Source organism: Mastomys coucha, unplaced genomic scaffold, assembly GCF_008632895.1.
Source record: "Mastomys coucha isolate ucsf_1 unplaced genomic scaffold, UCSF_Mcou_1 pScaffold22, whole genome shotgun sequence".
Lineage (NCBI taxonomy): Eukaryota > Metazoa > Chordata > Mammalia > Rodentia > Muridae > Mastomys > Mastomys coucha.
Genome location: NW_022196905.1, coordinates 21757244 through 21771768, shown reverse-complemented (window position 1 = coordinate 21771768; position 14525 = coordinate 21757244). Strand labels below are relative to the sequence as shown.

General features: G+C 48.7%; 1 protein-coding gene across 5 annotated transcripts in view; it reads right to left on the bottom strand.

Annotated features, from left to right (window-relative positions):
• The window catches only part of Tns3 (tensin 3), a 238778-nt gene that overhangs the window by 117891 nt on the left and 106362 nt on the right, over positions 1-14525 (bottom strand). For all 5 annotated transcript variants that reach the window (XM_031339085.1, XM_031339080.1, XM_031339081.1 and 2 more), the window contains 2 exons: positions 975-1027; positions 250-421 (listed from right to left, as the gene is read on the bottom strand). In XM_031339085.1, the coding sequence (XP_031194945.1) occupies positions 250-421; positions 975-1027 (225 nt within the window). The remainder of the gene's footprint in view (positions 1-249; positions 422-974; positions 1028-14525) is intronic.

Genomic DNA, 14525 nt, shown 5'->3' with positions numbered 1-14525 from the left:
TGCTCAGTGCTGGACAGAGACAGCAGCCACCCCTACAGTCAACTGTCACAGCCCATGACACAACGAGAGCAAAGCCAGCAACGGAAGGGTAGAGGACATGGCCAACCAGCAACCCCTAGACTCATGAGTCAGATTCCAGGTCCCCATTTGTAAGCAAGGCATGGGGACATCCCTGGCCCTCACATGTGTCCTCTGAGGGACTCCTGCCTCCAGCCCATCTGCCACACCGTGGATGTCATCCCCACTCACCAGGTAGTTATCTCCATGCTTAGACTTGAGCATGCGCGTGACTTCCTGCAGGCTGTGCAAGTAGGACTCCTCTGAACAACTAGCAGGGAAGGACACTGCGATGATACGCTCGGTGACATATGTAAGGTCCAGTTCATGGCTGTCCTCCATGGCTGGACTCAGGACCATGGGCCTGCAAGAGAAGAAGAGGCAGTCAATAAAAGGATAACAAGAAAAAGGATGAACGTTCACCCACTAGGGTTTCAGGAGAGAGCTGGGAACAGCAGCCTCCCAAAGGTTCTGCATGTAGACTGAGCTGAAGGCCACCTCTCCTGTCCCCTCCCCTTACAGCTAGCTGTTCCCTGAGGCATGCCAATCCATTCCTCACTACCCATGTCATACAATCAATCAGATGTCAACAATGTCTCCGTCTACCAAAAGACAATCACAGATGTTTTCATTCTACAATTCAGGCTTAGGATGTCAAGGGTAAATTCAGAAGTGGTTACAAAGGAGATGTTTTATCTTTGATGATTAATTCTTAAATCAGTAGTGGCAAGGTGGGCTGGGGTGAGCCTAACACTTGCCTAGCATGTACCAGGCTATGCCTGAAAAGAAAATCACTATGATTACTACAAAATAAATAATATCCTAAAGATAAAGAATATCCTAGTCTCCTTTCCGGAGATGAACTCTGACCCATGGCCAAGGATAGGAATGAGCTTCCTTCCCACAGAAACACTCACCTTGAAAGCTTGTCACAGCGGAGAGCAGCAGATGGCGTGGAACTCTCAGGAGCCTACAAATAGCAGAACATGAGTCTTTTTGAGATTTCCTTTCATATCAGCCCATATGGCACTTGGACCAGCCACCCAGCCATGCCAGCACCACTACCACCAAGAGGAAGAATGACCACTGTCCCACAGCTTAACCATTAATGGTAAACAGACACTGTCACTCCCATCCTCCTTATCCCCGGAAGGTAAGTAGAGTACCAGAGGACTTCGGGTTGCCCAATGGCACAGCTTCATAGAAGGGGCAGCCGCAGAAGCCACAAACTCAGCACATACAAAAGACTTTGATGTGGTGACAGAGGTTCCTCAGCCACCATCAATGTGAGCCATGGTTGCCGATCATGAACTTGTGGCACAAATGATACACTCTCAGTGGTACAGATCTAAACATCTACCAACAAGGAGAAAAGGCCTCAGGTTCTAAGTCCAGTTCACAGTGGGTATTGAGGGTTGTGCTGTACACCAAAGACACAAACACATTCCTGCAGGAGGATTAGGAGTGTTCATGGGGTATAGTTCAGAGGGCACTGTCCCCCGTCAGGCTCTCTGACCTCTTTGTACAATGTTACCTGGTACCTTTGAGTAAAATGTCTCTCAACACTTCAGAAGAAAAGTTGAGGTTCAGTAAAGGATAGGTCATATCAAAGCCAACATATGCAGGAGGAGTAGCCTAGCCATCCCCCTTCGTGACTCTCTTTTCCTGTCCCATGTCCATGCCCCTAAAAGCCCATTTCGGGGGCAGAATCTGGTTAATAACTTCCACCCTATGAAACACTCAACGCCTTCTGGGAAACCAGAAAGCCAGAATAGGACAGCCCTGCCTCCTAGGCCAGAATCTGCACCCTGTGTTGGATATCAGGTATTGAGAGCAGTCAAGTGTCTGTACTCCACAGATCCATGTCCCCAGGCTCGGGGAGGCTGCTCCTCTCCTTTGTTAGATGACAGAGCCAGGTTCCCCCTTTGGGCCCTTGTATTGGCTGGCTTTATGTGTCAATTTGACACAGGCTGGAGTTATTACAGAGAAAGGAGCTTCAATTGGGAAAGTGCCTCCATGAGATCCAGCTGTGGGGTATTTTCTCGGTTGGTGATCAATGGGGGGAGGGCCCCTTGTGGGTGGTACCACCCCTGGACTGGCAGTCCTTGGTTCTATGAGAGAGCAGGCTGAGCAAGCCAGGGAAAGAGAGCCAGCCAGTAACATCCCTCCATGGCCTCTGCATCAGCTCCCGCTTCCTGACTCGCTTGTGTTCCAGTTCTGGCTTCCTTTGGTGATGAACAGCAGTGTGGAAGTGTAAGCTGAATAAACCCTTTCCTCCCCAACTTGCTTCTTGCTCATGATGTTTATGCAGATTTAGAAACCCTAGGACAGCCCTTGAGGGTCTCTGACATGCTCCGTTTCATAGCTCGGAAGTCTGTCTAGCCCCAAATGACCACAGCCTTTACTGCTCACACGCAGCTAGAGTCCTTCTACCTTCAGAACATCCCTGTTGGCCTTCCAACCCATTCCTGAACCCTTAAATCTATAAAAAGACTCCAGGGAGATCCTGGTGTTCCTCAGAATGCAAGAACCTAACTTGAGACTCAGACTAGATGATCTCAGAGCAGAATTTGTATTTATTAGAATATAAAAAACAAAACAAAACAAAACAAAAAACAAAAAACAAAAAACAAAAAGCCAGGCAGTGGCAGTGCATGCCTTTAATCTAAGCACTTGGGAGGCAGAGGCAGGTGGATTTCTGAGTTCAAGACCAGCCTGGTCTACAGAGTGAGTTCTAGGACAGCCAGGGCTATACAGAGAAACCCTGTCTTGGTGGGGGGTGGGAGTGGGGGTACAGAAACTTCTAAGATATGTAAACTGAGTCCTGATTTCAGAGGATACAGTGAGTGGACATGATAAGCTTTCAGGACCCATCAATTCTCAGCAGGGATCCCAAAAACAATGACAGAGACCTTGTCTACATAACTGCAAAGGGCAAAAAGTGAGGAAAGAGCTGTGACTAGGAAACTGCACAGCTCTGCAGGTGCCTTGGATATCCTGCAATAGAAACGTATCCTGGGTCTATGATGGCCAGTGGGGCCTGCCGAAGCTCGGGAGCTCACCAGCACACAGGTACAGAGGCTCCTTCACCTATAGTGGAGTGTGTGTCCCTGAGAAACCTACCAAAAGTGGAAAATACCAAAAACCAAACCAAACAAAACTGAATTGAGGGTTTGGAAAGAAGGCTTAGCAGTTTAGAAGCTTCCTGTTATTCTGGAAGACCTGTGTTCAGTTCCCAGCACCTGCCCTGAGCAGTTCACTCCTATAACTCCAGCTTCAGGGACTCTGAAACCCTCTTTAGGCCTCTGTGTACCACCTGCACATACACAGCCTACACACACATGGCCAAACACACATGCACACACACTAAAAATTAATTAAAAGTTTTTTAATAGGTTTAAACACATCTAACCTGGAGAATAGCTGGGCACCAATAACAGAAAGGTCACCGAGTCCCTTGTGATTAGAGCAGAGCTGGCTCCCACTGCATACTGAAGACATCATACCACATAGCACAAATCCAGGAAAAGATTCAAGTTCAAATCAATACAATTTCTACTGAATGTTCATCATTTTTCTACCATGAGGGAGGGCTCAAGTCCAGGATCACTGGTACATGAACCTCTCACACAACAAATCACATCTAGGCAGATGTAGATGGAATGCTGGATGCAAGCTGAAACAGGCAGCAGGGTCTTTCTAGAACACAGATCTGCTCTACTTCCCTCTTACATTTCTGGAGGTTTTTTTTTTTTTTTTTTTTTTGCTTTTTTGTCTGTTTGTTTCATTTTCTACTAAGAACGCATATGACATCTGAGTAGGGAGGGAGAAAGCCACCGTGCCTGCAGCCAGCTTGGAGACACTGCCAGTCTCCGGTGTGACATCTAGACCTCTCCCCACCACCCAAAGGGCTGTTCCTGCCTTTTGTCCCAAATGAGAAGATGTCAAGCGAGACAGAGAATGGACAGAGCTACCAAAGGTGGATCTGAGGCTCTTGGATCTGGAGCATGAATCCCACCAAAGAGCAGTTGCTCACGTGCAAGCCTGGCTAAGAGGTTATGGAGGACACAGCAGAGCTTCAACCTTCCTTGTAGCTGTGGTCCGGCCACCTCACCTGGACCTGGTGCCAGGATCATCCCACCACCCTCGTGGTCAAAAATCACTGACATCGGGACAGGGTCTAGTCATGTTTCCAGGGAACCTGATGTTTGTAACCACCACTTCGCTGGAAGGCATCGCCGCCCTGCTAGATGGTATGTGGCCCCAGGTTTGGGGGCATCACTTTATCAGGTCACTGCAAATGCATGAATGAAGGCTGGACACCAGGACTCTGGCTCTGGACTTGCTGTAGGCATGGGATCAGTCACTATCCTAAATACCAGTTTCTTCTGTAACAAGGGCAGAATTGGGGGGTTCTGTTTCATTCATCCACATAGAGCCATTAGCTTACAAGTATTAACAAAAGACCAGGAACCTTAGTTAAAACACAAGCTGAATTTCTCACTCCTTCCACTGTGATGCAGTCACAGAGCCAAAGAGAATGCAGATATGAGCTCTCCAAAAAAGCAGAGAGACAAAAAAATAAAAAAAAAAACAACATAAGAAATCCTATGTGCGTAAGACTAAAATTACGGAATATCAGAATTGCGTCTGCTTATTACAACTAGGAAGAGTTCGCTGCAACAAAGTGCTGGATTTATAGTCAAAAGAAAAAAATGATGCTGGGTGGTGGTGGCACACACCTTTAATCCCAGCACTTGGGAGACAGAGGCAGGCAGATTTGAGTTCAAGGCCAGCCTGGTCTACAGAGTGAGTTCCAGGACAGCCAGGGCTACACAGTGTCTCGAAAACAAACAAACAAACAAAAACAAAAAAGAAAAAAAAAGTTCCATACATCAAACTTTGAACAGGTCTTTGAGTGGAGAATGTCTCTGGTTGGCCTATGCACTCACTGGTGATAGATGAAACCACCCTGATCTCTACATCTGACTTACCAAGGCCCCCAACTCATCTGCTCACTTAGGCATCCCATGCTGAAACCCAGGCTATGGCCTGACCCACGGACAGGATGAGATTTAATCCTTGCTTAAGTTTAGTCAGGAGGGATCAGTATTCTCTTTAATTGTGACTAAGCCATTTCTAGATTAACAGGCCAACGGGTCATCTGCGGTGAGCCTCCCATAAGAACTGCTTTACTCTGTTTCTTCTGGACGTTCTTCTTGCCATGTGATACCACCTGCCATTGCCAAGGCTTTGCAGAGACCCTACCAGCAGGAAGGTCAGTCCCCCAGAGTGGCGGTTAGTTAGTACCTTACAACTGACCTCCACGGCCCAAGTTTAGAGTGGACTCTCAGTAAGACCTTTCAAAAGCAGTCCCTACCTAGACAGCGTTTGGCCCAGACCTCTCTACCTCTAGAACCATGAACTAGATTAAATAAAAACTCATTTCAAGGATAGAGAGACGGCTCAGTGGTTAAGAGTGCTCAATGCTCTCACAGTGAACTTGGGTTCGATTCCCAGCACCCACATGGCAGCTCACAACTCCCTGTAACTCCAGGTCTAGGAGTTCAGATAGCACCTGCACCAGACATGCACATGCTGTACATATATACTTGCAGGCAAAACACATACACACACACACATATATAAAAATAAGTATTTTTAGAACAAACTTCAAAAGGTAAACATGCATTTGTTCTGTAGAAATTATCCAGGCTGTGTATATGTCGGTCATATATGGTAACAAAGACATCTCCACAAACTAAAACATCTCCACACCCAATTTCTTCAAGCATCCTATAGTTTTCAAATTTTAAATCATACTTATCATTTTACCATGAGTCACACCACACAGACCTGTAGTATGTGTATCAAAACAAAATAAAACAAAACAAAACAAGAGATTCACTGGCCAAACCACTCAGTTCTCCCCCTGAACTTCATTTTAATGAAGTCACACTTGGAGAATGTGTGACTGTTGGATGCTGGCTCAGAAGGCAGGCATGGTGACCAGGCCCGGAATCCCAGCCCTAGCAAAGCTGAGGCAGGATCTGTTGAGGTCAGCCTGGGATACAGAGTGAGTTACCGGCCAACAAGAACGATATACTGAGACCGCCCCTTACCACCACCACCCCCTCCTGCAAAAAAATAAAATAAATGCGTAGGGGTATCACCTCCCTAGTACATGGAGGCTGGAAAAAAGGATGATTAATCTCTAGATGTGAGTGTCCCTGAGGACCCAGGACCTGCTCACACTGGAGTGAGAAAGATGTCTGCGACAGACTGTCTGATTCTAGCACCACCGGATCCAGTTTGATGCCACCCAAGTTGATCACATGATACAGTAACTGTGCACAACCTGAAATCTTGCACATTACATCTACTGACAATTTGTTTTAAATTGCCAACTATAAAATACCTGGGGGTGGAACCAACCGGAAGAGATTATTTAATGCCCTGTCCCTGCCTCACACAAGTCCGACCCGAGCTGAGTTACATAGATGCTAACTTCATAAAATGTCCAGCAACGGAGGTGCTGCATGAGGTGCCTCCCACTGGGACTCACCACAGTGTACAAAGGAACATGTTCCATCATGTCTATATGCGGGAATGAGGCAGGAAGGAGGGGCTCAGCCTGACCCCAACCAATACCAATCTCATCCTAACATACTTCTGGGCCATTATCTGTGGTCAGACAGAACGCAATGCCCTCCAATATCCCAAGCTCCAGTCCTGTGTGTGCTGGCCCCTTGCCTCCTGCTGGAAACTCAGCCCAGGCCTGGCTGCCTGCAAGCTATGTTCAGTACTCAGCAGCTCCCAGGGCCGAGACCAAAACCTTTCCAAAGACACCACCAGCCCCGTTCCACATCAGCATGTAAGGGTTCTATGCCTATAACCACTCATGGTTGTAGCACTCATGGAAGCTGCAGTCAAACCCCTGGATATAGATAGCTGTTCCGCAGAAATGTATGGTGAAGTCACTTGCTCAGGCTGTCACGCCATCCCCAGAAACTTCCTGAGGAAGACTGATCATGAGCCACTGCTGGCAATGACCAGATCTCCCACAAGAGGACTGAGCCCCATCCAACTCTGGTTATCATCAATGCAGGGTCATCTGGGACACATGACCAGAGCCCAGATACTCTTCACTCCCAATGACTTTGGCTTCAGCAATCACCCTCAGGACAAGCACTACATCAATTTCTGGCTGAAGGAGCAAGGCACCCAGGTCAGGTGCTTCTCCATCTTTGTGCCTCGGGCTTCTTGTTATTAAAAGACAACAGTCTTCTCAAGTAAAGTCCTTCCTTCCGAGTATTAAAGCAATGTGGCCTGCTGCATCCTCCTAGTAGTGCCTGCCACAGAATAAATAAATCCATGACTGCCGTCTCCAGTAAGGTTTTTCTCTAGGGATGGTATCAGGGACCCAGAAAAAGAAAGGGGCTCTAGATAAAGGCTCCAGTGGGCAGGTACCTTCCTGGAAGGGGACAGCAGGAGTTTCAAAGGAATCTTGGTAGGAAACAATCAACTGATGGAGGATCCACTGGGAAGCAGCTCACCTACAGCATACAACTCCCCCCCCCCCACCGCCACCCCACCGTGTTCTAGTTAATGACTGTGCACACTTCTAGCAAAGCATCCTTCCCAGGTGGATGTTCCATTGCCACAGAGTAAAAAGCAGACATTCGGCATAGCCACCTAGGTACCAGTGAGCTGTCCTGCCTGATGGTAGTTCTCAGTCATTCTGTGCACCTACCTCAATACTCCAGTTCTCCTACCCCAGGCCCTCTTGCACATGCTGTGCACAGCCTAGTATGCTCTGAACCAAGAAATCCAAGTTTCACCGCTAACTCCAAGGACTACTTGAGGTCTCATCTCATCAAGTACATACCATCTTCACAACGAAGAGGTGCCTGGTCTTCCTGTCCTAACAAACCAGGATTTTGTTTACATCTTCTCATTTATCTTAGTCATTTATTACATTGACTGTAGCTACGTGGAAATAACTGTGTGCGTGTCTGTCTGTCTGTCTACCTGCCTATGTATAGAATCCAGAACCTGTCTGCCTATCTGGGTATAGAATCCAGAACCGCACTTTCCTCCACTGAGCTACACACGCGTTCAGCCTGACTGTGTAAATTCCTTTCTGCACACTGCACTTGCATGCTGACATAGCAGAGGCATTGAGAGTGGTCCCCAGAGGCCTCTCAGCCCTTGGCCAGTGCCCCTCATAGGCCCTTCATACACCCAGGACCTGTGAGAGGAAGAGGAGACAGACACCGACCCCAATGGGTCCAGCTACCCGGCCATTCTAAGTGGTATGAGGACTGCTTTCACATTTCCTCACTGGACATCAAGCAGCTCGGGACAACAGCACCTCAGGTCAGTATGCTGTTCCTACTGGGGGAGGGGGAGCTAGGGGGGCTGCAGGACCCCCACCTAACTCGGGCTGCCTCAATACTATTCTCTGTCCTCCTCGGTGACTGTCTCCCCGTGCAGTGCAGCGCAGTGCCCCGGAACATAGGTCACAGCCCCTCTATGAGGCACTAGCCAAAGAGGCACCAACCAACGCAGATACAACAGCTCCTCTCCCAGGGTCAGTGAGGACTCAGGACAGCCAGAACTTGCTACATCTTCCCCCACATAATTAGGAAGATAAAAAGTATTCTGCTTAATGCCATGGGAGGAAATCTGGGCTAGGGTTGAGCAGGCAGCAAATCGCACATCCTGTGTCACCAGACCTCTGAACTGGTCCCAACAGTCCAACCAGCACAGACACCCGCAGTGTGCATGGGTCTGTGGAAAGGAACAATAGCAACGATGGCCAAAAGTACCAGGAAGCTGGCTACACAGCTGATGACGGGGCACAGACCACAGTACTGAGCCCAGGGGCGGCGTGGGGGGTTGCTCAGTGTCTGGGCTGAGACATCTCACCACACCACAGCCATTCTGCCTTCCTTGTAAAGGCAGGGTCCAGGGCCAGCCTTTTCCAAAAGCCCCAGCTGCACTCAGAATCAAGACACCCGCCTTCTGCCTCCCCATACTCAAGACACAGGATATGAGGCAAGCTATGGAAGCCAAAGGCCTGTTGGTAGCCACCTCTCCTACTTAACTAATTGCCCAGCCTGGCAAAAGTACTCCCCGTTTGACTTGGTTCCTTCATCTGTTAAGGAAAGGCAAAGCCGCCTTGGCAAGATTAAATAAGGAAAATCACAAGACGCTAAAATCAGCACTTAGGTACTAAGGTACTAAGCACATAGTACTACTTATTAGCATAAGTGATAAATAAGTGTGAGCTATATACTGCATCACTTCACTTGCATGCCCCCATCAGGTTTTGGGCTCCTGAAATGCATTTACCCCACATTAGGTCTGGTGTCCTAGTGGAGAGTCACTGCAGAGCAGCTTTGGCCACAATCTCCCCTTCTGAGGAAGAAGTAAAGCTCAGGGGGAAAGGAGCAATTTATTGTTTCACAGCCAGTAAGGCTCTCATTTCTACTTCCAGGAAGAGAACACAAGAAATAAGTTATCAGAATTGCCCAACTTGGTTTTCTCCCCTTCTCTCCCTCTTAAACATGAGCAGCAACAGTAGGCAAAAGCAGATAAAATACACTCTGAGTTGCCTCTGAGTCCAACTCCAAGAAACAGATTGTTGAGGTTACATGTATGATCATTTGTAACCTGTTATTCCCAAAGATCTGGACACAGCCAGGAGGCCTGGCTGGTCTACAGCCATATGGAACACAGTGCAGAGGTAGGGTCAATGAGTGTGGAGGTGGCCAGTACTGACCAAGGAGACAGAGATGCAAGCATACATTAAGGCAACATGATAGTCCACATTCTCTCTGTACTGAATAACCTGGGGTTGGGAGACAGTTGGCAGAGGAAGGGCAGCCAAGGACCATGAACTTACTGTGCTCAGTTGTGCGGCCATGGGGCTACTTCTCCTTCCTGAAATAGCCGCTCTGATTAGCATGACTTCTGGCTCCTCCTGCCACTGTGAACGCCCCTCTTCCCGCTAAAGCCTCTGTCCAGAACCTAGGAGAGGATACCAGGGTAGCCAGCAAGCAGGAGGGCCCTACAAAGTATGGGAGGCTCCAGAACCTAAGCGGGAGCTGTGGGCAAGTGTGTGAAGCAAAGCACGCATGCTTGCACACTGACAAGGACGCTGTGAGCCTGAGGCTGCGGGCCAGCCTGCCAAGGGCCTACAGAACAAGAGCAGTGCTGACTGGGGAGAGCCGGCAGACCAGGAAGGGCTGCCTGTAGCTCTGTGAGCGGCTCTGTGCCAACCTCAGGAGGTGGGGCTACTGTGTCCTTCTATGGAGTCCTCAAAACAGCCTACAGAGACTTCCCCTCCTGAGGTGCAAAAGCATTGCTCCTAGCAAAGCCTGGCACCTACCTGCCTCCCGACCAGCTTCCCTCAGTCTCTCTCCTGTCCTTGGCCTCTGCTTCTTCCAAACAGAACTGGAGAGGGTTCATCAATAAACTCCATACAATCATGCAAAAGTTTAAAAATGAAAGCAAACAAAGAAAACCAGGGTCACAGTGGAAAGGAAAGACCTTCTGAAGGTTGGCTTAGGGCAGGCACATGCTCTGCTGGTGACCAGTTGCCTCCAGGCCAGAACACAAAGGGAAATTTTGGCGAGGCACACAGGGCTTGGTGACAGCGGGCTACTTTAAAGGCCAGGCAACTGTCGGAGGCTGGGCTTGATCTATCACCTGGCTAAAAGCAAGACAATAATCAGCCAGCTTGTCCTTCTCCACGGCCGTCAGAAGTGCCGCAGCAGCTGTTCAAATGACTTTTTATGACAGGGTCGGTCAACATCCCATAAGCTGACAGCGAGGTGGGTGTGCACTCATTTCATAACTAGTCTCTGTGCACTACTATTCTGCTTTAGCGTTTCATGGGAAAATGAGACACTTCACATAGAAAGATGACGATGGGTAGAGATGGAAGGGTCCACACAGCAGCCTCGGTGGGTTCTGGGGCTACTGCTCCCTAGGAAACCATCTGGATCTGCTCCGAGGGCAGAGGGGAGACAGGGTTACTAACCTCAGATGCGCTAGGGGACCCTAACACCCACTCCAGGCAAAAGGCAGAGAAGACAGCCAGGGTCTGGGGTTTGATAGAACCTACCAGCCACAGTGGTACCAACGGATACTGACTACTCACGGGTATCTGTGTACACCTCCATGAACTGACTTCAACCCTAGCAGCCTCACTGGCAGCAAAACCCAGGATATGAGAATGACTGCCAGGGATGCCTGAGAGCCTAAGCACTGGTTGTCAATTGTCCTGTAGGACTAGAGTCCTACACACTGTCAACCACTCTGCCAAAGAGAAACCATTCCCAGCTTTGGTCCTTGCCTTGGTTTCTCCAATGAGGAAACACTGAGGGCACTAAATGGGGCCGCACACAGGACTGAGGCCCCAAGGACTCAAAAGTTTCCAAACACCATTGAAACCTTGGGAAAGGGGCTGGGAGAAGGTTCCCTCAGTACATCATCTGCTCTGCAAGCAAGAAGGCCTAAGTTTGGAAGCTCTGCACCCACCAAACAAACGGGCAACACATGATTAACAGAGTCAGAGGCAGGGAGTCTGGGATTTACTGGCTACCCATTGTATCTAAACTGGTGATCCTAGGATCAGAGAAATGTCTTAAAAAGTAAGGCAGAGTAATAGAGGAAGATACCAACATCATCAACCTCTGGCCTTCACAGGCACACTCACAGAACATGCATGTATTCACACGTGCACGTGAGCATACATACGCATACTATACACCTGGAGGGTGACAAAGAGAGAGCAAGCAAGCCTGGCACAAAACGACAGTTGGTAACGCATGTGTTCTAGAATTGCAGTGGGGTGACAATAGCTGATAATGGTTCACATTTACTATGTGTCAGTTAGAAACAAATGAACCTCAAGGAATCGTCCCCACGATGGGGACGGGCAGGCAGAAGTGGTCACACGGTGCATCACCCACAGTGGGACAATGCACAGAACTGGCAAATGCTTTTACTGCTTGAAGTTGACTTTTTCTGTATCTGTCAGGATGACCAGAAGTGACTAAACAGACAAGGTCTCTTACTGTCATAAGAGCCATCTTTTCCCTCCCCTACAGACATCTCCATCCATCTCATCTTTCTTCCCTTTCCCTCCTCTGACCAAACCTGGGACAAATAACCTAAGAAGGAAAGACTGGCTTAAGCTCTTGGTTTCTGGGGGTTTCAGCTGGCTCCACTGTTGCCACCCACCTCATATCACCAGAGAGGGAGAGGAGAGGGACCAAGGACAAGACATAGCTTTCCAGGGCAACCACCTACCTCCCACCCACCCACCTTCCCCATGTGGCAGTGACTGACTTCCTCCGGTAGACCTTACCTAGCTTCTACCACCTCCCAGTAATGCTGCCAAGTTGTGGTTAACCAACTGTAGGTTAGCGCATTGATTCCTTCGGAGCCATTGTGACCGGTCGCTTCCCCAAAGCCCCACTTTTGCTTTCTACACTGAAAACCATGCCTTCTACACATGCTCCTTTTAGGGGGCACTTTATGTGCTGGCCACAGCAATGAATATCTCTTCTGAAATATGCAACCTAGGCACTCTTCCTGAGGACGTGGTGATAACTGCTAACTACAGACTCTGAAAAAGAAGGTGGAGGCTGATTCTGGAATGCATTCAATGCCACAACGTGGCGTCGAGATGGAGAAAGATCAGGATGAGTACTTACTTTGCTTGAACCTGGTCAGCCACCTACTCGAAGGGCAGTCCCTCCACTCCCAGCATTGCCTAGAGAACCTCAGGAATGTCTCTCCTCACATTCACTCTCGGTCCCCTCTCCCAGCTTTCCCCACTAACGTACTTACTACTTCCCCAAAAGACACTTCTAAAACCCATTATCATGGCCTTCTGCGGCTCAAGAACCTATGTCTATGAATTTCAGATTGGCTCCACTTCTCAGATGTGTCAGCTCCTGCACACCCTATGCAACTCCAAGTGGTACCCTGCACCTAATCAACACCATGACAGCATGCTTGCACAGTAGCCATGACAGCAGACAGACTACAGGTGAGGAAGGACACAGAAGCAGAAAATCAGGGTCCGTACTTAGCCCCATCTCTCTAAGGACATGCACTATGGCCTCATCCAGGCTACTGCCTGTCCACCACCCAGTGTTATTCTACAAAGACTAACGCTGACTACAAGTTATCACAGGTGCAGCCTACACTTGCCCCAAGCAGCATACAGCAGGAATTCCTGTAGAGATACACTGGTTTCCTCACCAGAATTGCTCGTGCGCCCCAGGACTGCTGCCTCTGGCCCACACTGTGCTCTGGAAATAAGCACCAAGCCAAATCTCCTGCAAAGATTCATAGGAGATATGGCAGTTCTCGTCCTGGAGAACCCTAGCAGACGTCAGAAACATGCCGCTTCCCAGATCAGCCTGGAAACCTGTCAGCAAAACGAATCTCACCACAGAATAATAGTATCAATATGTCACAGTTACAGATCACAGGTAATTCTACTCAACTCCTTACTGGACTTTTGCCTTTTGATGGGTCAAGGTTAGAAAGGCCAAGGTGCACCAACGCTGTCCTCACCCCTGGCCCCATCCATGCCCTGCCCCTGACCCCTCTCCATCCCTACACGTGCACAGGAAAGGCAACTTTAAACGTTGTGATGGTTATGTCCTCTGTACACACGGGCTTAAATATGGAACTGTCCCAAGGGTTTGAGACCCACAGGAAGTACTATGATGAAGGCCCTTTTTTTCCTACTTCTACAAAGGACATCTGTGCAGTGCAAACTGGTTCTGAAACTAATGATAAAATGGTAAACCATGAAGTATGTGCCAGCCTTGTGGCTGTGCAGGAGAAACAGCTGGAGGTGTCCTGTTTAGACTTATAAAGATTTCCCTGCTGCTAAGGGTCCTGTATTATATCCAGGACCAGATACACTATGCCCCTGAGGGGGAAAAAAGCTTCCCATATGGGGCAAAATGATGATTCTGTAGGTGCATTTACTCTAATTCCTTTCCCAACAGGAAACTACCAAGACAAAGTTAAGGTGATCCAAAGTCCCTAGGCAGCTATCAGACAACCGTCTCAAAGACAGGGCGGGACGGCGGGGCGGCAGGGCCTCCAACTAACTCTGTACAACACCTACTCCTGGGATAGTGCTCAACCCCAATATTGGAACTTAAGTCCCATCACCGGGAGGATGCCACATTTGACCTCCACAGCCCTGGCACAAATCTCAGTGCCTAGCACCACAAGCACAAAGCATTTTTAAACTGCATGGATTCATATTCACATTGGGTTGTGGTGACCCTTTAATCCCAGCACTTAGGAGGCAGAGGCAAGTGTATCTCTAAATTCAAAGCCAACCTGGTCTAAAGAATGAGTTCCAGTATAGATAACGCTATACACACACACACATACACACACACACACACACACACACACAC